Source organism: Aphelocoma coerulescens, chromosome 26 (assembly GCF_041296385.1).
Source record: "Aphelocoma coerulescens isolate FSJ_1873_10779 chromosome 26, UR_Acoe_1.0, whole genome shotgun sequence".
Classification (NCBI taxonomy): domain Eukaryota; kingdom Metazoa; phylum Chordata; class Aves; order Passeriformes; family Corvidae; genus Aphelocoma; species Aphelocoma coerulescens.
Window position 1 is genome coordinate 2,128,684 of NC_091039.1, and position 27,633 is coordinate 2,156,316.

Genomic DNA, 27,633 nt, shown 5'->3' on the forward strand with positions numbered 1-27,633 from the left:
AACTCCAGCAGAGCCTGCACATCCCATTTACAGCACAGCTACTGCCTGACTGTGTTGTTTTGTTCCAGTCCTTCAGCCCAACATAACCCTGACTGCCTTCTGCAGTGCTAAATAAACCCTGCAAGCTGTATTTGACCCTGGTAAAGCTTGAGGTTAATTTAAAAGTAATTTATTTACAGTAGGGTTTATATATCATGTACAGTTGCTGTATAGCAGTAATAATAATAGTAATAATAATAATTTGAATTATTAAATCTTGAGATACAAAGTTCCATTAAATAAGTTAAATGCCCAGAAGTACAAATTGTAGACTAGAGTACAAGTAATGTTTTAATAACTTCTTTGTTGGCCTTGTTACTGCTAAAGGAGTTCACACGTATGTGTATGTTCAGCTATATCTGTATATACAGTTCCTTGGCTGTTCCATACACACAATTCCTTGGCTATACTTGCTGTACAGCACATTAGTTTCTGTAATCCAGCAGCTCCTCAGTTCCCCATGACTATAACCCAGGAATAAAAATCTGTATTTTGGAGCCAGTTTTTCTCTCACTGTACGAAGACACTTGGTCAAAATTACCTGCTCAGGTTACCTACAGTGTTGTGAGAATGTGACTGTTACTGAGCAATGCAGAGGGTAAGAGTGGAGCTGAGTCACTAAATTTTTTAGATTGAAAAAGACCAATTAAACACAAAAAAACCAACCAACCAGTACCATCAGCCCCTGAGCTGGAGTCCAGTCCTGCTCCATGTGCATCTCCATAGCCAAAGCAGAAAAGCCTTGTCAGGAAAAAAACCACAAACACCACCCAGAACACAGAATAGGTGAGAAGACTCGTGATCTGTCCCAACCTTAATGACACTGTGATTCTCTGTGTTCTATGACCACTTTTGAAGATTGACTTTTGGTCACACCCACTGGGATAAGTGCCAGTGCTGCCAATTCCAAATTCACTCATTATGCACCAAAATGAGCAGTTTCTCTCCAGAATAAGCAGAATTCCTTTGCACAAAAAGTGGTGGGTGGAGTGAATAAACAGGTGAGAGCAGGAGGGTTAACAAGACTCAGCCTTTTCTTTCCAGGTGAATTCCTTTCCCAGTGTTTTGGTGATAGTTTAGAGATATTTTACTGCAAGATCCTGTGTGGAGAAAGCAGTGACTGGTTCCCTGGTGTTGTGGCCCCCTGGGTGTAACCCTTGCTCTGGCTTTGGAGCCCTGTGTGTTAAACCAAAACTGTTCCTGGCTGTTGGAGCCGACCTCGGGCTGTCACAGCTTGTCCTTTGCAGATAACAACTCTTGGTCTGATCTGGATGTCGTGGCAGACAAGTGTAAGGCAAGGAAGATCCTCTTCCAGGACCAAGGCAGTGGTGCCATTAAGGGTGCACAAAGAATGGCTGTTACCTGGGGCTGAAGTCACCACAAATACAGGACATCCTGTGGTGATGCAGATCACAGGATTTATTAAACTTTGCTCACAATACAGACATTGTTGCAAAGGGGAGGTGCAGGATTGTGGCACTATGGATTTCAGTTTTGTGGGCCAGTCCAGTGACAGAAAAGCAGTGGGAAATCTGACTGTTCTCGAAGGTAGTTCAATGGTAAATGGTTGTCTTATGTTTAAACTGAGTTTCTGGCACAGGTTGCCCAGAGAAGCTGTGACTGCCTCATCCCTGGAGGTGTTCAAGGGCAGGCTGGAGCAATCTGGTGGAAGGTGACCCTGCCCATGGCAGGGATTGGAACAAGATGAGTTTTAAAGTCCAAGGCTTTAAGGCTCTCCAACCCAAACCATTCTGGGGTTCTCTGGATAGTTTACAGAACTACTTTATGCCTAGAAACATTACTTTTTGGTCATATAATGACTTTGTAGCCTGACTCTTAGACACAACTGCCTCATTATTTTGTTCCATTTCTCTAGAGAAGTGTCATGAGAATAAATGCAGTTTTACAGTTGATTTAGGTATTGCATAAAATTACAGATTTCAGTGATTCCCTGGATCAGCAGATCGACAAACAAACAGCACATTCTGCTCCTGCAGTGGGAAACCCAGAAGGGGAGGATGGGGAAGATTTGTTTACTTGAACAGCAAACAGCTGAACTCTGTAGAAGAGGTGCCAGCAGGTACCAGAAGTGTCTGGAGTGGCATGAAGCGATGATGGAGGTTCTCTGCTTCTCAAAGAAAAGTGAGCAAAGTGGGCTCAGTGATAGGCCGAGGGAGCTCAGCCTGGAGAGGAGGAGGCTATGGGGGACCTTCCAGCTCTCCACAGCTTCCTGACAGGAGGGGGAAGCCAGGGGGGATCGGGCTCTGCTCCCAGGGAACAGAGACAGGACAAGAGGAAACAGCATCAAGCTGTGCCAGGGAAGGGAAGGGAAGGGAAATTTCTTCCCTGAAGGGGTGGTCAGGCCCTGGCACAGCCACCCAGGGCAGAGGTGGAGTCACCATCCCTGGAAATGTTCAAAAGACATGTGGATGTGGCACCAGGGGGCATGGGTTAGTGGTGAACATGGCAGTACAGGGGGAGTGGTTGGACTCAAAGGTCTTGTTCAGCCTCGGTGATTCTGTGTCAGGTTCAAAGGAAAACATGAAGCCTGTTGCCTGCCTCTCCCTTTTCTGCTCATCCAGTGTGGTTGGAATTCACAGGTAGCTGTGCAGCCCCATGTTCTTGCATCACTTGGCCCAGCACAGGAGGAGGTCCCAGCAAGGGCTGTGCCACTGTTGAGACCCCATCCTCAAAGGCTCAGTATCATACTGCCATCTTAAATTGTTCCTAGCCCTTAGGCCAGCTGGGAAGGAAGGCTCATCCGTGTGACTAACTCCTCCCACCCTCTAGATCAGTGTGGCAGTGTCCAAGGTGCCTGTTGGGGATGGTCCCTGGGAGTGCCCAGTGGTACCCAGAGGAGCTTTGGTTGGCTAAGGACAAGATGATGCCAGAGACCTTCCCCCTGCTCAGTGATCACAGGGTTGTGTGCTGGGGCACAGGGGGTCCCTGGCTGTGGTTAATTTAGCAGATGTAGGCAGGGAGGCCCTGGGGGAAGGTCACAGTGCCGAGAATGTCCTGATGCTGTGTGGGCCCAGTTTGTGTTTTCTGCTCCAGCTGAGCCCTGTGTAGCTGGAGACACCACCGTGCTCCCTGGGACGTGCCTGCTCTGTGAGACAGGGGAGGTTTGGCTGCAGAGGAAGGAACTCAACTGGATGGGAAGGAATTCAGTGAGGTACGTGGTAAACCCGGTGTGAAAAATGCCAGCTAGGACTTTCAGGAGATAGTTTTGGGGTAATTTGTTCCAAAAATACCAACTACTGTCATTCTTCAAGTTGTATTAGAATTCTGGTCTCCCAAGAGGGCTTCTCCTCCTCTGCATTCAGAGAACGTGCCGTGGGCTTGCATCACCTCTGAGCATCGCTGCAGCTCTGGCTTTAACTGCCAGATTTGTTTCCCATTTCTGTCTGGCTGCAGGTTGGAAAGTTGCAGTGCTGCTGGCATTTGTTTTACCAGCATCATGTTCTGTAGGTGAAGATTTTCAACACAGATCAAAAGGGTGTATGTATTTTCCTCTCACATACTTCGCTCAGGGTTTCATCCTATTTCTGGTACATAATTTTCATGCATATGAGTTCTCCTGTCTAACTAATTTTAAAAGTGGAGTACAAACACAGGCATCATCACCAAAGGAAGGGAGAGGACAGACATCTGAATGGAAGAGGAAGTAGTGGAATCTGCTGAGCTGGAAGGGACCCACAGGGATCATCAAGTCCAACCCCTGGCCCAGCACAGACACCCCAACAATCCCACCCTGTGCATCCCTGGCAGCGCTGTCCAAACGCTCCTGGAGCTCTGGCAGCCTTGGGGCTGTGCCCATTCATTCCCTGGGGAGCCTGGTCAGTGCCCAGCACCCTCTGGGGGAAGAGCCTGACCGCTTTTTGGGTGAAGGTGTCTGAAGAGTGATCATAGCCAAGACCACAGCTCTAACTACAGGAATACACTCTTTCATATAAATATGGGAAAGACATAATACTATAGTATAGTTGTGCTGCCATAGTCCAAGGTGAGAAGAAACTTTAAGGTTTTGCCCAGAAATAGGCCAGAGCATGAAGTCAGCATTCGGAGAGCCTCAGGGGATTGTGTCCAGGGGTTGTGGAAATGCTCATGGAAGATGATTTTTGTGCGTGTCTTTCTGAAAGCTGTGTAAATATTCCTTGGCAAAGTACACAGCACCACAGCTGAAGCGTGGACCAGCCTGGTTCTGACTGAGGAATCTCCTGAGCATATAGGAACAGTCAGATCTAAACAACGACCTTGAACATGACAGAGATCAGGCAGTGAGGAATAGCAGCACTGAAGGAGAGTCATGTTTCATACTTCCACTGGGGACTACTTGAAAGTAAACTGTCCAAAACAGCAGGAAGAAACCCTTAAATCAGGCACTCGCTGGAATAATGCTGAAACCTGGCGTGTTTTGCCATATTGCATCTCTTGCTGCTCTCTGTCTCCCGGCTGATCAAGCCCCCCCTTCTCTCTAAAATGAGTTACTGGCCACCAAGCTGTGTTAGTTAGTGTGTGTGAGTCTGCACTGGGTCTCTAAGTAATTACTATGGAATGGCTCAGGTTGTATTTTGGATTTGGGCTGTGAGGTCCATACCAAAATGTTGATTTTGGAGCTTCTCTGCCCCTCCTCAGCAGAAACGTGACCGTGGAGGGATGTGAGAGTGGTTTATTTGGGACTGGATGGGAGAGGAAGCCAAACACTGCAATTTAGAGCTATGTAGCTCCGCCTTGGTGACTAAGCTGGGCTTTGTCAGCCCTGGAGCTGGGATTGGGACACTCCAGTGCACCACCGGCCAGTTCGCCCAGTTTCACTTACACAGTTTTGAAACTCCAGAAACTGAGACTGGTGTGAAAGGATCACCCTGTGTGCAGGGTCTATAAATATGCATTTAAAGTGTCTGAATTACCTTGTTCTACAGCAGAGTCGGGCTCCAGGCACAGGGAGAGGTGTGTGATGAGTGCAACAGATGGAGGCTGGAAAGATCAAGGTCCTGCCCCAGCCTCCTGGAGCAGCGAGGTGCCTGTCACTGCCTCCTTGTGTGTCTGGACTTCATTTCCTCACCTTGAAAGGGGAATGCAGAGGTGTTACCAGGCAGAATTAGACCTCTCCAAACCCTTTCTCCCCTCTCCTGCAGTCAGTGGATGATGAGTCCCCACCTTCCTCGTGAAGAAGTATCGAGAAACCTGATCTCCCTGTGACATTCTTAGAGCAGGAAAATCTGGCAGCCCCGTCTCCTGCTCTCCCTGGTTACACAGTGATGCTGCATTGCCCCTGGAGAGGGAAGATGCTGGATGGCAGGAGGAATTACTGCAGCTGTTATTCCAAGCCCCTTCCCCAGGTCTGTGCCAGTTAAATTACCCAGGTGCCAAGAGGGTGCAAAAAGGGGCAAGATTTCAGAGCAACACAGAGTGGGATAACACTCTTAAAATATTTTTATAGGGATATTATTCTACACTTCATTGAATGGTTTGAACTGGAAGAGACCTTAAAGCTTATCTCACTCCACCCCACTGCCATGGGCAGGGACACCTTCCTCTAGCCCAGGTTGCTCCAAGCTCTGTCCAACCTGGCCTTGGTAGGAAATGTTTGATATTAAGCAGATGTGAAGCTGGAGCAGGACATGCACTGCTCATGCGGTGGCAGGACGTGCACCTGCTCTAAGTGACCCTGCCTTGACAGGGAGGTTGGACTGGATGATCTCCAGAGGTCCCTTCCAACCCCAGCCATTCTGTGATTGTCTGTGATTCTGTGAGCTCGTTTGAGGCATTTTTCAAATGAACATCCCATGGGCCTATTTCAATGGGACACAAGGGACGCACACTCACCTTCACAGGGAGCTGTCTTGCCACTTCCAGTGAGCTTGTGCAGCAGCAGAGCTCGGCAGAGAGCTGGGAGTTTGGGAGAGGTACATGCTCTCCACACCCTCTGTCCTTTCATCTGAGCTCCTCTCCCTCCTCCTTGATTCCAAACGCTCCCTTGAACCAGTGTGCATTACACAAGCTCTGTGCTGCCCTTCCACAGCTCAAACAGGCTTATGAGCAAACAACAAAAATCCTGTTGTGCTGCCCGAGTGTGTCCTCCCTTCCATGGCATGAGCTGCTCCATGGCCTTTAAATGATCTCCCTGTGTCGCAGCCACACGCGCCTTCTGGAATTTAGGCTTTGCAAAGTGCTATCAGTGCCTCCAACATCCCACTCAGAGCCCACCAGGCCTCAGAAGCTTGGGAGGGATTTTCTCTTCTCCCACTTTCTATTTTTTTTCTTTTTTTTTTTTCCTGCCCAAATCCCAAGACCAATCCCAAACCCAATTTGGCAGCCCAAATCCCAAGCTGAAAGTGAATCGCTGCTGCTGGCTGCCCTCCAGCATTCCTCTTGGAGCGAGTCAGGATCTGGAATGTCAGAATGTCAGAAGGCAGCGGCGGGAGGGACGGGAGAAGCCTGTGCGTGGGTAAGGGCGCTGGGGCGGGGGGAGGAGGAGGAGGAGGTGGAGGAGGAGGATGGAACAAAACCCAACTTCAGCTGGACTGCCCCTTTCCAAACCAGCATTTGTTCCTGATTTATGCTTTTGTGTTTCACTTGAAACGTGCGGCTCTGTGCAGCAAGGGCAGAGCTCGCGGCCGCGCTCCGGAGTAAATCAGGGTTTGCTTTTCCTTTCCTTTTTTTTAGCTTTTTTTGGCAAAAGCTTCGTGTCTAGATAAACCCAGCCAGTTTCCAGCTCTCTCCTTGAGCTGAGAGTTTCTCCCTCCTGCAGTTCTGAGGAGAGGTTGATCCCTCTGGGCCTGTGGCACGCTCTGGACGAGGGGAAATGTCCTTTTGCGGAGAAGTCGGGACGGGGCCCAGGCGGTGAGGCTGGCACAGAGCAGCGCCCGGCACTGGAGCACAGCAAGTCCTTGACACCTCTGCTTCTGCTTGGACAAGAAACATTGTGGAGCCTCAGCTCTTTCTGCAGCAGATTAATGCCTAAAATTATACACCTTAAACAGCAGGGTTTAATTACCAGAGCTGTGAATAGTTTAATTAGTTTGTTCTGACCTTGGAAGGAAGACCTGCCCAGCGCCGTAGAGCGACAGGAGAGCAAGACTGGTGTTGCTTCTCACAGACACGCAGCCCGCGAGGCCATGTCGTCCCTGTACACCAGGAGTAAGGAATACACTCGCAGCAGGAAGGCTCAGTCAGACTCTCCCCCGTCCTCTCCTTCCCCGATCGCAAAGACACTCAGAGTAAGCAGCTTTTTCCTTTCTGTATTACCTGCTCAGCACATGCTCTGAGCAGAGCCCGGTGGTGGCGGTTTGTTGTCTTACCCTGTGGAGACCTGTGGCTGTGGTTTCCTGTGGAAAGAGGATGGTTTAAATAAAACTTGGGATGGTGCCTCTGCAGCAACAGGTTTTAAGCAGCTGCCAGAGTCCCTGCACTGGGATTAGCTGTGTTAGTGGTGTAGGGAATTGCTGGGATGGTAGTTTCCCCCTGTCCTGGAACGTGGCTCTCCTGGTAGGCTGTTGCTGGGTGAAAACCTCCCTGGTGAAAACAAGGCAGAACCTGACCAGCTTGTTAAACTGCACTTTTTCCATAAACACTTGGATATCGCTGGTGAAACGAGGTTTGTGTTCAACTTTCACCCCTAGGGCTGAGCTGGCCTGTGCTGTAGGTGAATAATTTCAACACCACAAAAAAATTGAAGAAAACCACCTGTAGCAGGAGGCAAGTCAAGGTAGTTACCTATACTCCCTAAACTAGAGCTGCTATCCTCCTCTCCCAAGGTGTTGAAAAGTTGGGAATGCTTCCCAGCAGTATTGCTGAGAGCTCCAGAGTCATGAGAGAAGCTGTCACAAACCCTCTGAGTCCGTATCATTGTACAGGCAGCCTCTTCACCATCAAGAAATATTATCATGCTGGAGTCAAAGCCTGGAGGAATTAGTTTTTAACAGCCAGGCTAATTTTAGATGGGAGCATTAAATTAATTCCAGCACTGGTATTTGCTCAAATCAGATGTGCATTGTCTGCTCTGTTGGAAGGGACAGATCTTGGTCTGGAAAAAGTATTGCCCGCAATATTTGAGTTTTAGCCCGCTGCTGTGGCGTTAATGGAAGCAGTTCCTGACCTCAGGAACTTCAGCCTCGAGGCTTCTGTGGCTGCTGGTTGCCCTGGGCTGTTAACTGTAATCAGGAGCAGGTGTTTTCTTCCCTCTGCAGCTGGAGTGTCTTTGGGATGGTTCAAATAATCTAAATCCAAACCCTGTGGGCTTGGGTGGGCTTCCCTCATCAGTTTAACCACTGCGCTTACCATTCCTCACTAAAGGGCTGCAGTATTGATCACCAACCTGATAACAGGTGGGGAACCATTCCAGTGTGCTGGAAATGGTTTAATTTCTTTCAAACCCCAAGTTTTTAAGGTCAGACGTGTTCAGACTGACTCTTTTCTCCCTCTTATGCATCTGGGCATATGAGCGAGTGACAAACATCTCACAAGAGCCCTGAGCTGTGCCTGGAGCAGACTGACAGGAGAGTCTGGTTTGTCTGTCCAGAGCCATGGGGGGAACTGCAGACTCCTGGGGTCCATGGGTGTGGGAGAAGGTGGTGGGAGCTCTCAGGTGGGTAGAGGTGGTGCTGGTTTCTCTGTCCATCACCACAATGAGATTTGCAGGCTCCTGGGGAGCTGTGGGTATTGGAGAAGGTGGTGGGTTTCTCAGGTGGTTACAGAAAGGTGCCAGGTGAGAATGAGAGGGCCTGGAGAAGAGCCTCTTATGGCAGTGAGGTTTTGATGAAAACCAGCACCTGAGCATGGAAATCCTTGCAGTGGTGAGGCAGTGCCAGCTGTGACTCCACAGCATCGGTGTGGAGAAACCAGGTGGGGAATGCAGCAGCATCGACTCTGTCAGTGTAGGAAACAGCCCTGGTGCTATCTGGGTTATGGAAATAGCCCATGCCTTAAAAGGCTAATTAGGGAAGGATTGACTTCAGGCTAAAACAAGGATCTGAGTTAACTCCTTCTCCAAGATAACATAATTTTGCCACGAGCAAGAGAAATAACGGAGTTTGGTTTACTCTGGGTTTGTCCCATGTGTTTATTCCTCCCCACCCACTCCCCCATGCCCACAGTAACAGGCCTGTGCCACAAGGAGCCACCCTTCATAAACCAGGTAGGAATGTGATACCTTGGAACCTTTTATCTTTCCATCCAGTCCATTGATACCAGCAGAGCTGTGGGCTCTAAACGTTCTCAGCTGAGCAGGGGTGTGAGCACACACGAGCAGACAGGAGCCTCACACATGGTGCACACAGGGAGAAAACTCTTGGAGAACCAGGCAGAGCAAAGGAGGTTTGACTTGTCGAGGTATCAGTGCCAAACAGCTGCATTAAATGTCATTTGCCAGGCAGTTTCCTGTGGCATTCTGTCTGCACTTGCACTGCTGCTTGGAATACTCCTCCTTAGGAATTAGGATAGTATTGCCTGGGGTTTTTCTTCCTTTAATTGATGGGAACTCCCCAAATGCACAGCTAAGGGGGGGGGGGGACACTTTGCAGTAAATTCATGCAATCCATAGGAGGGGGAATATCCTCCCTGGAGCTTATGGTGACAGTGGGGTTGGTCCTTGTGCTGGGTCAGCACCATCCCATAGCCCTAGGACCTCCACAAACTAAAATACCTAAATCCTGTTAAATCCCCCAGGGTAAATGTTGCTTTAATGAAGATGTTCCTCAAAAGAGGAAACTCAAACCCCTTTGAAATCAATTCAGACCGTCCAGTTATTTGGCACAAGCTTCAAGTGTTTGGCAGTGGGTACCTTTTCATCATGTTTTGCACCATAGTGATTTAGCTTGAGGTTTCTCCTCCTGAAAAAAATAATATTCATTTCCAAGGATGTAATAGGCATCCAGTGGCACGAAACCTGTTGTGTGCATTTAAGCAAATAAATGACAGGATTGGAAGGGTGAGAGTGAAGTCAAGGACTGAAATTTTTTAATTTTTTTTTTTCCTACTACTGCTGGGCCAGTCATTTTTTCATAGGATGTACCATGTAGTTTGTGATTAGGCTTATTCATCTGTTTGTTGTGGTACTTTGTAACCCTTGTGCTTTTCCATGGGATATTGGTTAGGTGGGAAAACAAAAGTTAAGGAGAATGCATGCTCCCAACTTACTGCAGAGATTCCAGTTGCAGCTTTTCTGTTGTTTCCCACCTCTTTGTCAAACCTTCCCCTTTTTTATAAACTGCTCCTTCTTGATTTGTTAGCTGATATTCTTTGCTGTAAAAAAGACCATCAAAATTTAAAATTGTCATTGATGTGTGTGGGCTGCTGGTTCAGTAGTGGCTGCATCTGTGTGGCTGCCATCACTTAGAATCCCAGAGTGGTTTGGGTTGGAAGAAATCATAAAGCTTATCTCACTCCACCCCCTGCCATGGGCAGGGATGCCTTCCACTAGCCCAGGGGTCTCCAAGCCCCATCCAACCTGGCCTTGGACACTTCCAGGGATCCAGGGGCAGCCACAGCTTCTCTGGGCACCCTGTGCCAGGGCCTCCCCACCCTCACAGCCAAAAATTCCTTCCCAATATCCCATCTATCCCTGCCCTCTGGCAGTGGGAAGCCATTCCCCCTTGTCCTGTCACTCCATGCCTTGTCCCCAGTACCTCTCCAGCTCTCTTGGAACCCCTTTAGGCCCTGGAAGGGGCTCTGAGGTCTCCCTGGATCCTTTTCTTCTCCAGGTGAACACCCCCATCTCTCCCAGCCTGGCTCCAGAGCAGAGGAGCTCCAGGCCTTGGAGCCGCTCCGTGGCCTCCCCTGGACTCGCTGCAGCAGCTCCAGGTCCTTCCCGTGCTGGAACCGCAGGGCTGGAGGCAGCTCTGCAGGGGGGGTCTCAGCTGAGCGGGGCACAGGGGCAGAATCCCCCCCTGCCCTGCTGCCCACGCTGGGGGCTCAGCCCAGCACACGGGGGGGTTCTGGGCTGCCAGAGCACGTGGCCGGGGCACCTTGAGCTTCTCATCCACCAGCCCCCCCACGTCCTTCTCGCCAGGGCTGCTCTCAGTCCATTCTCTACCCAGCCCAGTTGTGAAGTAGCCACTTGATGGTTGTTACTCACTCCTCAAGAGATTCTGTATAATTCTCATTGTTCTGTCCATGCTCATGGTTTCACTGCAAGGCTCTTTCCCTCTGATGTTAGATCTCTCCCTCGTTAAGCTGCCTTCAGAGCATGTAACCTGAGCTTTCCAGCTGAATTTTTATCAGGAAGGGCTCAGCAATAAAGCTCTAAGTGTACGCAGCAGTCTGCACTGATTTATTTTATTCTGCCGTTCATTGGAGCATCTGAAGGAGCCGTGCTGGGTGAAATATGGGATGCAGGAGCATCACCTTTTATGGGCCTTATGTTTTCACCAAGTCACTTGATAGTAATACTTGAGTATAAAAAGCAGCAGTTCCCAAATCACCATCTCTGTTAACGAGCCCCCACATGGAGCCCGTGGTGCTCTGAGCAGTGCTCTGAGCACTGATTACCATGGCAGCAAATGCACCCAGGCCGGCTACGGTCGTGTGCACACATACGTGGGGACAGCAAAGCGAATCTTACAGCAGAAAGAAAAGCTAATGCACAGGAATGTGAGTGGCTGAGCTGCAGGTGCTCAGCATGCAAATCACACTAACAGGGTTGGTGTTAATGTATAAGTGATCACAGAATCCCAGAAGGGTTTGGTTGGAAGGGACCTTAAAGCTCATCTCATCCCACCCCCACCATGGGCAGGGACACCTTCCACTAGCCCAGGTTGTTCCAAGCCCTGTCCAACTTGGCCTTGGACGCTTCCAGGGATGGGGCAGGAAGAATTTCTTCCTTACATCTGATCTAAATCTTTCCTCTCTTACTTTAAAACTGTCCCTGCACTTGTCCTGTCACTTGCCGATGTAAAAAGTCAATGTCCCAGAGTGCTGGGAGGTTGTTAGAAATGCCTGATAGGATTACAGCCTTCCTCGAGTTTGGAATATAAATGTGTCAGATGATCAGTTTTTGCTCTGTGGTGTTTTTGCAGCAGGTTCCATTCATTTCAGATATTCCTTGGTCACAGGTTTATTCTCACATGGGGTTTTCCTCTATGAATCATTTAACTTGCTGTGCTGCCACTGCCAGTGTGTTAGAGAATAAAAAGTGTTATGAAAATATTTCTCCAGGAACCTTTATCTTCCTGGGTTTCCGTTTAGTGGCTTGGACCCATTTGGTTGTGATAAAAGTGATGCTGCATAAATTGAAACAGGATCAAATAAGTTGTCTCATGACAGTTTCTATCTAATTTCTGGATTGCTGACTAGTTACACAGTGTTTGTGGAAATGATTCCCTTCTCTCCCAGCAGCCAACAAGAAATGTGGAATACTGAAACTTGAACTTTCAGGCAATTAACCTTCGTCTGTGTTCTCCAGCACCCTGCTTTGTTTATCCCTGGTTATTCCTCAAGCATCATGTTTCTCAGATGGGTATTGGGATGAAATCCTTCTACATTATTTGTCCTTGGGGATTTTATTGAGTTTTTCTCTGCACATGTCTATATCTGGAAGTATATCGGGAACTTCTGGTCATTCCCAGGGCACCACCCATGAGATGTTCCCTGCTGTGACTCAGTAGCCAGACGATGCTCCTGCATCTGGATGTATAAACAAGACGGGTCAGGGCATGTGCTGTGACCTGTGGGGTGAATGGCTTCTGTTCCTGAGGCTGAAGTTCCTTCAGCTCTCCTCCCTCCAGAGCAACAGAATTGATCCAAGCCAAAGCTGGAGCAGGGAGTCTGTTAACTATTAAAGGCTCTGAGTGGTCATGGATGATTTGGAGAGGATCTGATGTAACACTACGGCCTCATTTAAAGCTCCTGTTTGACCCTCAGCTGCCTGGTCAGAGGTGTTGCCTTTGGAGAAGCTGGTTAAGCACTTGGAGAGCAATCCCTTGGGACAGCTCAGCCTTGAAACCTCATTGCAGGAGGTCACAAGGTCAGGGGCAACTTTAGGTTCCACCAGAGCAGGGAATCAGCTGGGACTGTAAAAGGGGTGAAGGGAGGAGGAGAAAGAAGATACCCTTAATTCAGGTCAGTTTGTGGTACAGCCACAAAACCAGGGACAGAGAGGGGGGAAGTGCTGCAGGATGGGAATGAGCAGCCACAGGAGTGATGGGGAGAGTGGGAGGAACCTCTGGGAGCAGCAAACCACTTCAGCCTGCTGAGCTGGAAACCAGTGTCTGCTTCCCTGCAGGAGCCCATGAGAGTTCTGTTTTTCATAAAATAAACACAAGCCCATCAAAAATAGGGCTGGAAGAGAGACAGAGCCCGGTTCATCCATTTCCCTGTGTACTGGCAGCTCTACTTGTGCTATTCATGGGAGGTGGTGCATAGAATCATAGGATCGTGGAACCATTAAGGTTGGAAAAGCCCTCTAAGATCACTGAGTCCAAACATTAACCCAGCACTGCTGGGTGGGGATTATTCTCTTCTCCCAGGTAACAAGCAACAGGACAAGAGGAAATGGCCTCAAGTTGCCCCAGGGAAGGTTCATGTTGGATACTGGGGAAAACTTCTTCCCTGAAAAGGTGGTCAGGCCCTGGCACAGCCACCCAGGGCAGAGGTGGAGTCACCATCCCTGGAAGTGTTTGAAATACATATGGATGTGGCACCAGGGGACATGAATTAGTGGTGAACATGCCAGTGCTGGGGGAATGGTTGGGCTTGGTGGTCTTAGAGGGCTTTTCCAGTCTTCACAGTTCTGTGATTCCATGATTCCAGTCTCACTGCCATGTGCTGCTTGTGCCCACAGTGCTGTTGTGGAGGTGTTCACTGGATTTTGGAGTGAACTTTATGCTGAAAAGTTGCCGGGTTGGCTGTTGGCAGCTCTCACCCTCACTGGTGGCTCAAGAGGTATTTAAGTCCCTGATGAAACACCTGAGAACATCCTGCCAGAGCTTTTGCAGGGCAGGGAAGGGATTCCTGCAGACCTGTGGCATTCTCATCTGGAAGAAATTTAGGAGCAGAAATCTTTTCTTCTCATGTCACTTGGCCGCTCAGTTTTTATTTCCTCATGTCTGGAGAGTTTTGTCTAAGATCACGTCTCTTTGCAAAATTAAATTTTTCACCAATAAAATTTGATCCCTTAGAAGGAAAAAAGAGCAACAAACCCTGAGTTTCAGAATTATGGCCTTTCTTAAATTAAAATACTCTCCAGTCTGATGTTTTGCATGGCGAGTTTTATCCCCAAGAGACAATGGGAATAAACTGCAGCTGCTGGAAAGCCCATGGGCCGTGGGAGGGTTTTGGAGCACTGAGCCACAGGCTGGCCATGGCACACATGGCACAGACCAGCATCCGACTGTAGCTTGTTTGGCATGGCAGGAGATGTGGCCGTCAGTCCCTCACAGCCCTGGATGTTTGTTTCTGATTAAATATGTACTGTTTGTACTGAAAATGATGGGATCTGCTGCAGCCAGCTGCCAAAGCCACTATTCCATCTTGGAGAAGCTTTTAATATTATGCTTCAGTAATAGCAGTTTTTCTTAAGCAAAATTTATTGATTTATAGTTTGAGAAAACATATTTTGCATCAGGCTTTGGGGAGTTGGAGGTTACATGGAGGTGGTTTGGCTGCACTGGATTATTAATCATATCCATGGGATTTTGGAACCCTTGCATTTGCACAATTGCAGGCTCGAGCTGGAAGCAGCACATCGATCACACCGGTGGAGCTAATGGGATGCTGCACAAACCACAGCTCTCGGGTCAGAGGAGCAGCGTTCTGAGGGAGGCAATGACCTCAAAATAACTCCCAAAAGCAGAGTTCAGCCAGACCTTCGAGTTCTGCACCCACTGAAAAACTAAACTTGATCCCAGCCATTTCTGACTGGAATGATAAATGCGGCTGGAGGGGAACACTGACCTGAATTGTACCCACTAGGGATGATCTGAGGTGTCCCAGGCAGCCTCCTCCTGGCTTTTCTTCCTTCCAGCTTAGCTCTGGCTGCGCCGGCTCCTGGAGGATCCCTGCCCTCAGCAGCACCCTGCTCTGCCCTGGCATGGCCTCGCCTCGAGTCCGGGGGGCAGTTTTGGGCACCTCAATATAAGAAGGATCTGAAGCTATTGGAGAGTGTCCAAAGGAGGGACACAGAAATAGGGAAGGCTCTGGAGGGGCCACACGAGGAGGGGCTGAGGGCACTTGGTCTGTTCAGCCTGAAGGAGCCTGAGGTCAGACCCCACTGGGGGCTGCAGCTCCTCATGGGGGGCAGCTCAATCTCTGCTCTCTGTGGCAGGGACAGGACCCAGTGTAACAGCTGGAGCTGGGCCAGGGCAGGGTCAGGCTGGAGATCAGGGAAAGGTTCTTCCCCCAGAGGGTGCTGGGCACTGCCCAGGCTCCCCAGGGAATGAATGGGCACAGCCCCAAGGCTGCCAGAGCTGCAGGAGCATTTGGCCAAGGCTCTCTGGGATGCACAGGGTGGGATTGTTGGGGTGTCTGTGCAGGGCCAGGAGTTGGGCTCGATCCTCATGGATCCCTTCCAGCTCGGGACATTCCATGCTCCTAAGAGGGAGAGGTTGTCCTTTGGAACACACGTCAGCCTGGCCCAACGCTGGAGCTCATGTAGGAGCAGCCGAGCTACGTAACTGCAGGAACATAGTGGCTTTTGTTTATAAAAGGGAAAGAACACCAAAACCAGATGGCTTTATTTTATATTTAATTTCTAAAATAAACATGGCTCATCAAGAGGATATTTGCCAGCACAAGAATAAAATTGAGGGGTTTCTAAAACGTCCCCTGTTCCTTAAAGGAGGGCAGGGCTGGAGCTGTGCCCATTGGTCTCATTACATGGTGGTTAATTAATCGTAGGCATTGATCAGGATTTCTGAGACAAAATACACCAAAATAAATTCCTTGACAACTCCCTTAAAATAGTTTACACTGTCCTGAGATTGGCCAGTTGGAGATAAAGAAGCATAAAATGTTCCCAAAGCATCTGATTTTTTCTCTTTTTTTTTCTTTTTTTTTTTTTTTTCTTGAAAGAAATGTAAATAGTAGGGAATTGTGCCTTCACTGGCTCCAACCTCAGCCACAGAACGCAAGTGGAAGCAATTAGGGCAGTTTCTGCCTTGGCACGAGCAGCGGCCAATCCCCCTTTTGGCACTGCAGTTCAGGGCTGCATTTTATTGAAACCTTCCATGAGGAATTTGGTTTTAATTATTCATCACTAAGCTCCCAACAGCTGCAAATTTTCTGAGTTTTTAAGGGAAGGCTCCTGCCCTCCACAGTCTGAGTATGTTTTTAAAATCAGCCCTGGATGGTATTCCTGGCAGCATCCCGGCAATCTGGGTGGGTGGAGCCAGTACCCAGCTGTGCATTTTCCCTGAGACTGACCAATGTCAGCACCCTGAAAATTTCTGGAAGTGCCCAAGGCCAGGTTGGACAGGGCTTGGAGCAACCTGGGCTAGTGGAAGGTGTCCATGCCCATGGCAGGGGATGGAACTGGATGAGCTTTGATGGTCCCTTCCAACCCAAACCATCCTGTGATTCCGCAGTTCTATGGTGCTCTTTGCCCTTTTTCTTGGGTTCCATCTCAGATCCTGATGTTTTTCCAGCTCACCTGGGTTGGATCATCTCTGAGCTGGCAAAATGGGCTGAACCCCTTCAGTGTCCTCCACACCCCAGCACTACCTGGATGTGCTGCCCCCAGTGACATGGACAGGAGGGAAGGTGATGGGATCCCTCTGGTGAGAGCTCTAAGAGTGGAGAATTACCAGAAGCTTGTGACCAAGGCTGCAAGTGCTCTGTACTTATTAGTTTTCCTTTAGAAGTCACCCCTTGGGTGTCTGGGCAGCAGTGCTGGGGCTCAGCTCGGCTGCCGTGCTGGATTCCAAATCAGGACAGCCGCCTCCAGCCCCGGATGTCTCCCCCAGCCCAACCCCTGCAGTGCTCTGACCCTATTTAAATTATGGAAGGATAATTTCACAACTTGATGCTTCCCTGGCTCTTGATGTTTCTAGTTGAATTTTGATCCCAGGGGAAATAAAAGAATCTGGGCAAAACTGCAGTGCTGCTCCAAATTTGCCACGGAAATAAAAAAGCCTCGAGTGCATTTGTTGATGATGACTGGAGTGGATACAGCAGTTTCTCAGCACCCCCTTTCAAACCCTAAAAGTTTCCTTCAGGAAAGTCAGGAAGGAAAAGACCCTTCTTGCACCAGCTCAGTCAAGTGCACGTGTGATGCCTCACCTCTTCATTCCCTCTGTTCATTCCCAACTTCTCTTCCCGGCAATGAAGGAAGGAGAGTTTTGTCCTTCACCTTCTCACTCTGACCTTGGAATTTCCAGCTCTGGGATGGCATCTCTGAGCAAACAACCTCCTTCGTCACTTCCATGGGCAGTGCAGGGAGCCAGCCAATGCTGCTGGAATTCCAGTGAATATTTGGTACCAGGGCGGGCAGGGCCAGCGGGGGCTGCGCTGATGGAGCAACTGGAAGCACATGGAGAGGGTTCCAAAGGTGCCGTGGTCACAGGGCAGAACTGAGCTGGAAGGAAGCTGTTTTCTGCTGAAACTACCTCTCCAGTGTGACATCCCAGTGGCCTCTGAAGATGTTTGTCACTCTTTGAACAAATGGCAGGGATGTCTCAGTTAAGCACCTACTCCAGTGCTTCATAGAATGGTGGAATCACAGAGTCACTAAGGTTGGAAAAGCTCTCTAAGATCATCGAGTCCAACCACTGCCCCAACACTGCCATGTTCACCACTAACCCATGTCCCCTGGTGCCACATCCACACATATTTTGAACACTTCCAGGGATGGTGACTCCATCACTGCCCTGGGTGGCTGTGCCAGGGCCTGACCACCCCTTCAGGGAAGAAATCTTTCCCAATATCCAACCTGAACCTCCCCTGGCACAACTTGAAGCCATTTCCTCTCCTCCTGTCCCTGTTCCCTGGGAGCAGAGTCCGACCCCCCCGGCTGCCCCCTCCTGTCAGGGACTTGTGCAGAGCCACAGGGTCCCCCCTGAGCCTCCTTTTCTCCAGGCTGAGCCCCTTTCCCAGCTCCCTCAGCTGCTCCTTGTGTTCCAGACTTTTCCCCATCTTCATTGTTCTTCTCTTAGAGGGCTTTTCCAACCTTAATGGTGCTGTGATTCCGTGATTCCAGGTTACTGCAGGGTGGCTCTGCTCAATGCTGGCAGCAGCAGGAATGATGCAGATCCTCCCCTCTCATCTGGCACTTTTGTTTCTCTATAAACACACAGAGACAGTCACTGTATGAACCAATCCATCTCAGCATCCATCTGTTGGAAAGTTGTAAATATAATAAGCCTGGGGGATTTCCCCCTTTTTTGCTGTGTATGTTTAAAGTGATTCCTTTCTTACTCCACCCTTCCTTTGTGGAAGCATGCCCCTAGTCTCCCTGCATGTGGAAATTCTCATTTCTTTGAAGGAAAAACAAGGACAGTAGTGCTTTTTCCTCTTGCTGCAAGTACCCAGGCTGGCTCAGGGACCTGCCTGGGTTCATTGCCTGGTTCCCATATCACCTTGCCCAGCCACGTGGTGTTTCCCAGCACTGTTCAAATCCATTAGCAGGTGCATTTGCTGAAGTAAATTCAGGCTTGCTAAGGAGTGGATTACTTGCCCAGATGTTTGTCATCATAGCAAAAATCGTCACTGAAGGGGATTAGCATAAAGTGCACAAATAACTTTCAACAAGAGCCTTGTTAATCACTGTAATTCCCTTCTCCAGCTCTTCAGGGGAGATTGGGTCATTGGGCCAGGATTCAAAAGGAGCTGTCAGGCTGCTGAGAGGTTTAAGAAACAAATGCTGAAAGCTCATCTAACAAAACACTGTGGAGAGATCAGCGTGTGTGTGGCTGAAAACGGGAAATCCTTTGTATTATCCTAGAATCCCAGACTGGTTTGGGTGAGAAGGGACCATCAAAGCTCATCCAGTCCCACCCCTGCCACAGACAGGGACACCTTCCACTAGCCCAGGTTGCTCCAAGCCCCATCCAACCTGGCCTTGGACACTTCCAGGGATCCAGGGGCAGCCACAGCTTCTCTGGGCACCCTGTGCCAGGGCCTCCCCACCCTCACAGAGAGGAATTTCTCCCCAATATCCCATCTATCCCTGCCCTCTGGCAGTGGGAAGCCATTCCCCCTTGTCCTGTCACTCCATCCCTTGTCCAAAGTCCCTCTCCAGCTCTCCTGGAACCCTTTTAGGCACTGGAAGGCTCCAAGGTTTCTCCAGAGCCTTCTCTTCTCCAGGTGAACACCCCCATCTCTCCCAGCCTGGCTCCAGAGCAGAGGAGCTCCAGCCCTCGGAGCAGCTCCGTGGCCTCCCCTGGACTCGCTCCAGCAGCTCCAGGTCCTTCCCATGCTGGAACCCAGGGCTGGAGGCAGCTCTGCAGGGGGGGTCTCAGCTGAGCGGGGCACAGGGGCAGAATCCCCCCCTGCCCTGCCCGAGCCCAGGATGTGGTTGGATTTGTGGTCTGTCTTTCTAACAACAGCCCTGTGCCAGAGACCACCTGTACAGAAAGTGTCCTAACCTGCTGCCTTCAGGTTTCATACAGAGCATGGCCCAAGCCACGGCTGTTTGGACAACAGGGCTGTGTCCCTGTCATGACATCAGGCAGCTGCTGGGCATTGAGTTGCATGAGATGCTTCCCAGACAGCATCCAACATGGCTTGTGGAGGTGCAGCAGGGCTTAGCCATGGTGGAAATGCATCTGCTGTCTTCCTTGGGAGGTTTCTCTCTTGTAAGATGAAAAGAGAAGAGAGATTTTATTAGAGCAAGTAAAATAATACCAGGGTGGACCCATTGCCATGGCTCGGCACCCATGCCTGCACCAGGATGGCCTCCTGGAGCTTTGGTTGGTACTAGACCTGCCCAAGAGCCTGGCTGAGGGTGGCCCTGTGGGCACAGCTGGAGGGAGAATGTGCTAATTCACAGTAGGGTTGGTTTGTCCTTTTGATCCCTGCACGCAGCAGCTTTGTCTGAGCGTGTGGTCCATCCGCGGGGCTCCACGTGCCGGGTCCCATCGGTTCATTTATCTGCTGCTGGTCAGCTCACAGCACAGCATGTCAGAGGCTGTGCTGCAGAGCCCACACACTGCAGACTCCCTGGGGCCCCTCCCATCCTGAATCAGGATGCAAGATGAGGGTCACATTAGGGCAGGATGAATTAAAAACTCAGTAGCCAGGTGCAGGTAATAGGTGGCCGTGTCCTGGCAAGCAGCAGGCAGGGCTGGGCACAGGGCAGGATGCTCTGGGACCTGCCCCTGTGCTCCTCAGGCTTTGAGTGGAGAGGTGGCTGGGTCACTTGTCCACCCTCCTCCTCCGTGTAATGGGTGACATAACTCCTCTCTCCATGGTACTCCCAGATCCCTGCCCAGGAGCAGGGGCATTGTCTGGGTGCCAGGCTGGAGCGGGAGGTCTGAAGTGCCAGACAGGCAGCAGATCTGCCTCCCAGCAAGGCATTAGCACTGGATTTACTGGTGTAGCTGACAGCACAAGCAGCTTGATCATGTCTGGGCACTAAAAGCCTGACCCCTCATCTGCTCTGTGATGTCCTTTGTGTTGACTCTATTAAAAAGAGCACGGGGAATTGGCTGGAAGTGCCTGTGGGAGGTTTGTGCTCACTCAGAACAATGATGCTATTGATAAACCAGCAGAGGAATATTGGGCTCAACTTCCAGTTCAAGGGACCGTAAAGAGTTGGAAAGTACCTGGAATTTGAGTAAATGTCTGTCAGACAGAAACCTTGTGGAGGAAGTGACTGCCAGTGTGGCATGTCCTGGGGGACAGTGCTGCTGTCACCACTGGATTTATGCAATTGTAGGAAGGAACTGTTCGATCCAGAAAACTTTATTGAAATGGTGGTTTACCACATCCAGCCTCTGTAGGATATTCATAGAATCATGGAATTATTAAGTTGGAAAAGCCCTCTAAGATCATTGAGCCCAAACATTCCCCCAGCATTGCCATGTTCACCACTGACCCATGTCCCCTGGTATTACATCTACACATTTTTGAACATTTCTGGGATGGTGACTCCACCACTGCCCTGGGCAGCTCTGCCAGGGCCTGACCACCCTTTAAAGAAGAAATTTTCCCCAGTATCCAACCTGAGCCTCCCCTGGCCCAGCCTGAGGCCGTTCCCTCTCCTCCTGTCCCTGTTCCCTGGCAGCAGAGCCCGACCCCCCCGGCTGCCCCCTCCTGTCAGGGACTTGTGCAGAGCCACAAGGTCCCCCCTGAGCCTTCTTTTCTCCAGGCTGGATCCCCCCAGCTCCCTCAACTGCTCCTTGTGCTCCAGACTCTTCCCCATCTTCATTGTCCTTCTCTGGACACGCTCCAGCCTCTCAATGTCCAAAGGCAGCGTGAGGACAGCACAGCGGAGGTTTGGATGTTGATGGGGAAAGAAGAACCCAACACAGGCTTCATCCACCCTGGTGTAAGGGTCTTCTCCCTCCCTCCTGCAGCTGCTGTTGTGTCTCTCTGTGCCATGGTGAAAGCTTTTCTCCTTGGGGAGGTACTTGCTCATGGAGAGAAGAGTGTTTGTGATTTTCTCAAGTTCAGCACAACCACTGGGAGATCCCTGTGTCTGTTATTCCCCCTCACCCACATCACACACAGCACAGTGATCGAAGTCAGGAAGAATAACTTCTCTGGAAAAGGGGAACAATAGATTAGTTTGGATTCCAGGGAAGGAATTTCAATTCTGGAAATGAGGATTTGAACAGCAAGGTTCAGGATTTCTTAGGTAGGCGAGATAAATGCTTTGGAGGAGCTGAAGCAGTTGAAGATTCAGGCAGAGATTGGAGATTCTCAGTTTGGGCTGGGAAATCTCTGTGTAGCCTGGCATGAGCTGGGTGCTGGTATATGAGGCAGGAATTCGCTGCTGCCTGGAAACTCTGCAGTTTTTGAATTTAACCTTTAATTCTCTCCATTATTAATTACCTTTTTCTTTTTTCTTTTTTTTTTTTTTCCTTCAGCATGAAAGACTTTCCAGGTAAGAATTTTCTTTTTTTAGTTTTTTTTCTGTTTAATATTTATTGGCAGCATGTTTTTGTATGGCTTTGAGGATTCCCTGTGCTTCAAATCCAGCCTGGTTCTGGCTGTGTGGTCCTTTCCTGAGCTCAGCTGTGGCTCCAGTTTGCTTCTATTCTTTACTCCCCAAATTATTTACCTCATTGCCCTCTTAGAAACGGAGCTCGTTCCCACCATGGACATGAGAGGTTTGTGGGAAGTCACTGCCCATGGGGGGCTGGGCTGGTACCCTGGGGATTTTTCCCAGTTGTTGCAGTGGTGGTGACTGCTGGGTTTTGGGCAGCAGTCCCCAGGGCTGAGTGGAGGGTACTCCCACACATCCCAGAGCCCCTGCTCAGCCGGGTCTGCCACGGCCTCCAGTCCCAACCAGCTGGGCCCTGTGCTGGCTGTTCCAAGTTACCACAGCTCCTCAGTGCTGAGTCTTCCTCCTGTTTCAGGTTGGAAGCAGCTACGAACCCCACCACGAGTGACTCGTCCTACAGCGACCGTGCCTCCAGCCGCTCCAGTGCCTACAGCCGCAGGGAGAACCGGCTCGCCGCCCTCAGCAGCCGGGCAGAGGAGGAGAGCAACAGGGACTATAAGAAAGTAGGGGTTTTTAAATGTATTATTGTCACTGTGATGCCTTTTTGGGACTACATGAAAACAGAGGCTAGACAAAATTAAGAGAATAAAAAGCAGTTATATTTATTGAAGGGCCTTCAGGTACATCTAGGGCAGTAAAAGCCCCCAGGGACTACACCCAGAAATGGACAATGGGGTCACAGGTTTTTCATACTTGAGTTTGGTCCATTTGCATATCGGGGGTTAATCCTCCAATTACCACTCAGGTGGTGAAGCCACTTGCCCCAAGTTTGCTCCCCCCCAACTCACTTTTGTTTACATTTCTCAGGGCTTGAGGCAGTGAGGTGTCCTTGTGTTTCAGGCCTAGAGAGGAGTTGTTTTGTCTGACCAAAATGGGAGAACAGCAGCTAGCACTGTATATGGAGTTTAGAGTTATACACTAAAGAATTGCAGGATTACAAATATATGAAAAGTATAAAAGCTAAAATCCTAAGGCATCATCTGCACACACCACAGAACCTGCCTGTTGCTGCAGAAACCGGCCCCAAGAAACAGTGGGAAGAAAGAGAAGATGTTTATTTTCATTTTCTCTGTTTCAGAGAATCCAGTGGTTTGGATTGGAAGGGACCTTAAAGTTCATCCCATTCCACCTCCTGCCATGGGCAGGGACACCTTCCACTGTCCCAGGTTGCTCCAAGCCCGGTCCAACCTGGCCTTGGACACTTCCAGACATGGGGCAGCCACAGCTTCTCTGGCCCTGTGCCAGGGCCTCACCATCCTGTGAGCAAAGAATTACCTAAATTAAAACCATGCCTTTTTTTGCCTTTTGGCTGCTTTTAAACTCCCTACAAAATTCAACAGCAGTTTTCTTATTTCTTATTCATTAATTATGAAAACTTAAGTAAAGCATCCAAGTTGGTTTTGTTTTCCCTTCTCATCTCCTGATGTGTGGGAGCAAAGTGAACCCCTCATCTCAGTGCTGAGGGCACACGTCTGCTCAGAGCAGCATGGGGGAATGGGGTTAATTAACCAGGAGCAGCCTGGTTAATTGAGCTCTTGTTCTGCGTTTCAGTTATACGAGAGCGCCCTGTCTGAAAATCAAAAGCTGAAGTCAAAGCTGCAAGAAGCCCAGCTTGAGCTGGCTGATATCAAAGCAAAGTTGGAAAAAGCAGCCCAGGTAAGGGAAAATCCAGGTCCCAACTGGAAAAAACTGAGCACTGGCCATGACGAACCAACACTTGTTCCAGGATGGGAAAGGGAGGGAAGCTCCTAGGAGGGTGTTCTTGGGAGGGAAGGTGCCATAGAGGAGACAGAAATAAGCAAGTAATTTTGTAAATCAACTTGTTGCATCCCAAGCAAGAACATCTGTGGGCTGTCTTGGCCTTTGTGCAGCACTCCGTGAGTGCTCTCGGGTTTAATCACTTTCTATTTTTAATTTCCATAGCAGAAACAGGAGAAAACTTCTGACCGGTCCAGCATGCTGGAGATGGAGAAGAGGGTACGTGTCTCTGCTTTCTTCTGAGTCACAGCTTGTTCCTTGTGTTGCTGTGCAGGGCACTCATTTCTAGAAGGGAAGCGTTAATTAAGAGATAAGTTGTATTTTTGCCTTGAGGGGCAGTGCACAGTGATAATTGTGCTCTGACCTTTCCAGGGCCTGAGACTCTGCTGCTCTCTTTGCACATCAGCTTCATTCTGATTCCTCTCTTTCGTTTTAAGCAGCTGCAGACCAGTGGATTGTATCACACTGAGGGATTGTTGGTCTATTTCGCTTTAAAACATTCTCGATCCTTACAAATAAAGACTGGTTTGGGGAGGTGGAGGAACAAGGAAAAATCTTGGAAGGGCTGCTCCCAGTTCCTTCATCCCCCAGCCTGGGTTAATACCAAGGATTGCCCCAACCCAGGGACAGGACCTTGAACTTGGCCTTGTTGAAGTCAGGGCAACATCCTGCATAACTTTTGTTGAATTAGGATCACAACAGCCACAAATACAGGATCCTGAGAATTAGAAAGTAAAAATGTGTCCAGCTCTTCTCAGTGAAGGTGCATTAACTGTTTCCAGGATGGCTCATGCATTTTGCACTGATGAATCCCTGGATGAACCATGCTGTGGGCAAAAAGTGACTCAGAACTCATCATCCACAGCACACTCAGAAGCTGCCTTTTCCTCACTCTCCTGGCCTCACAGCTCCTTGTATAGGGCAAAGGAGCAGGGCAGAGAGTGTAAATCCTGTTCTTGATGCATGTTTCCCACTTCCTGCTTCTCAGGGCATGTCCCTGGAGCAGTTTGAGCCCCTTCGTGTTGGGAAAGTCACTGAAGGAGTCCAGATCTGCCCTCCTTGGCACGGGCTTAGCTGAGGCCACTCACATGGCAGAGTCTAATCCTCACTTCTCAAAATGCACCGAAAGCAGTCAGCTTTGCAGCCCTGGATTATCTGGGAGAAAGGATTTCCAGGCAGGGAATTTCCTTGTTCTGTTTCCTATTTGAGTGGCTCAGTGACTTTTCTCGTTGCCACTTTTAGTGGAGTATAAATCCATGGCTTCACCTACAGAGCTCAAAATCACATTACATCAGCAACTCCTGAGAACTGGGATCACTGAAAATGGGGGAGAATTTCATTAGGGGTATGAATAGAGCTTGGGATCTGCCCAAACAGGCCCAGCACGTATCCCTGCTGGTTTGCCAGCTTCCCTGTCCCATCTGATCAGCTCCTGGTTGTAACTTCTGCCTTGCTTTGGGGTGCTCTTCAGGGAATGCTGCTACAGAAACACAAGACTCTTGTTTTTCTTTAAAAGAAAACATACTGTAAATTTTTCTTCTAAATCCATGTGACCCTCTTTGTTATGAATCCTTGTAAACAGGAGAAGCGAGCCCTGGAGCGGAAACTCTCTGAAATGGAGGAGGAAATGAAGGTAAGAAATAATCTTCACTGTGTCTATTCCATTTTTTATGCTTTGTATTCATATCTTTGGGGATTGTCACCCAGGAGGAGGATGTTAAAGGTGTCCAGGGGAAGGATCTCATTTTCCTTTCTGCAGTCAGAACTTGCTTTAATGGCCCTGTTCTCCAAACATGAAATGCTAATAAACTGTCCTGTTCTCATTCATCTGATTGCTCCTATGTTTGATTTGTTCTGCTGTTTGATCCGAGAATGGTGAAAGCTGTTCTCCTTAAATGCCTTCCCAAACTAACCTTTTGTGGCATCGCTGAGTTCCAGTGTGCTGACCCCCTGTGCTCTGACTAGTCTGCAGCCCAAGTTAAGCCACTGAGGTTCTCTCCGGATGGGTAAGAAGACAAAGCTGGCTTTTGAGCTCACGCACACTGGCCACAGATAAAACACAGAGTGGTTGTGTTCCTATACTCCCTTCCCAAAGCATGTCACTGGGAGGCCACGGCAGCCTGGGATAATTCCAGCAAAGAGGAATTTGCTTCCCGGTGGGATGTGCAGCATGGCTTGCTGTCACAAGCCATGGCCACTGGTGCTCCGGCGCGTTCTCGCTCCCATGGCGTGGCTTCAAGGACGGTTCTGTGCGTGAGGGGAGCCCTGCAGAGCCGAGGCAGCGTCGGGCTGCCCACGCACCCCTGAGGCCTCACCCTGGCTCGGCAGCGCTGCGTCACGTTACGCTGCATTTCGGTGCTCGTGGTCACAGAATGAGTGTCCCCTTTGCTCTGCCCCTGCTTTCCTTCCCTTTGAATATGAGCAGGTTCAAGCTGCTCTCAGGAGGAAGGGCCCACCTGAGAGCTCTCCTGGCACCGCGCGCTGACAGAAGTGAGTTCCTGCCACCCTGGAGGAGGTTCCACCTCTGTTTCTGTTTGAAGGTCCATGTTTCTACCAAGCACATAGCTTTGAAAGGACCACTGGCTTGTGCTGCATCTTCTGCCGCAATAAGTAGCACAATGATGTGGTGGATTCTTGCTGTAAAGGCTCTTGTTCTCTCAGAGAGGAGAAAATGTGTGGATGTGTGAGCCAGGAGGCGAAGGAGAAAGGACTGAATATGTCTCAATTCCAAACCCTTTGTTCAGTGAGCAGGTAGGAACCTTTAACTGCACAGAGACTTTCGTGTAATTACAGAATTGGGGTCTTCGAGAGGAATAAGGCATGAGCAGTTTGTGTTGGTCTGTCAGCTCTGCAGATCACTGCAAACCTGCAACTTCAGCCCGTGGAGTAAGAAGACAAGGTGGTGGCCTCTAGTGGCCTCAGTTTGGAAGCATACTGCTCTGGAAAGCAGTTGAAGAGGGAAGGCGCCTGAGGGACTGCTGGACACAGCCTCTGGTTCAGGTATTCTGGAGCTACAGAGCCATGGAAGCCAAGGTGGTGCAGAAGGAGAAGCACTGCTGGAGATTGGACATGTTCTCACACTGCCTCGAGAGACATGAGCTGAAAGAGCCTGTGGTCCAGCTGAAAATGAGCTTCAGGTCCTCAAGAGTGGTGCTGACTCTGCTCTCTGCTCTGTTCTTGCTGCATCGAACAACCAGAGTGGTCAAATTTGTTAGTAGAACAAATTGACAAGAAATTGGAAAATCTCTCTTCTGAGGTGCTACTACATTTTCACTGGTTTTTGCAAAACCTCAAGCATGTGGTGAGTACCTGAGGGCACTGTGACATGTTTTGTTTGACAGTCACTCAAAAAAAAGGAGTATAAAATCTCTGAAGAAAGAAGCATTGAATTGGACCTTTCCAAAAGGAAACTTGTGTCCGCTTTCATCATGCCTTGAAGTGGGAGTATCAGCCCTGCTGTGTTTGCCTGGAGTGAGATAACCTCTGCAGAGCATCCCTGTTAGTCCCTAGTGTGGGAGTGGAGCCAGGAAAGAATCTAATAATTCTGGTCCTGCTCCTTGCACTACCTGAGTAGCTGTTGTGCAGAGTCAGGAGGAATAAGTAAGGAATTGTGAAGGAAAATGCAAATACACCGATTTCCTTTAATGTGAAGATCGGCAAGTAGAAACAACCAGACCTGTCAGGTGATTAGGTCTCAGGTAGTTTTTGGGAATTCTTCCCACTAATCTTTGAATTCA

At 49.5% G+C, this 27,633-nt stretch overlaps 1 protein-coding gene across 4 annotated transcripts in view; it reads left to right on the plus strand.

Moving 5' to 3' along the window:
• PPP1R12B (protein phosphatase 1 regulatory subunit 12B) overlaps positions 1–27,633 on the plus strand; it is a 142,135-nt gene that overhangs the window by 102,999 nt on the left and 11,503 nt on the right. For 3 of the 4 annotated variants that reach the window (XM_068995935.1, XM_068995938.1, XM_068995939.1), the window contains 5 exons: positions 22,002–22,018; positions 22,494–22,641; positions 23,690–23,794; positions 24,062–24,115; positions 25,479–25,529. In XM_068995935.1, coding sequence (XP_068852036.1) covers positions 22,002–22,018; positions 22,494–22,641; positions 23,690–23,794; positions 24,062–24,115; positions 25,479–25,529 — 375 coding nt within the window. Of the gene's footprint in view, positions 1–22,001; positions 22,019–22,493; positions 22,642–23,689; positions 23,795–24,061; positions 24,116–25,478; positions 25,530–25,861; positions 25,903–27,633 lie in introns of all 4 variants that reach the window. The other variant, XM_068995936.1, reaches the window with a different exon arrangement.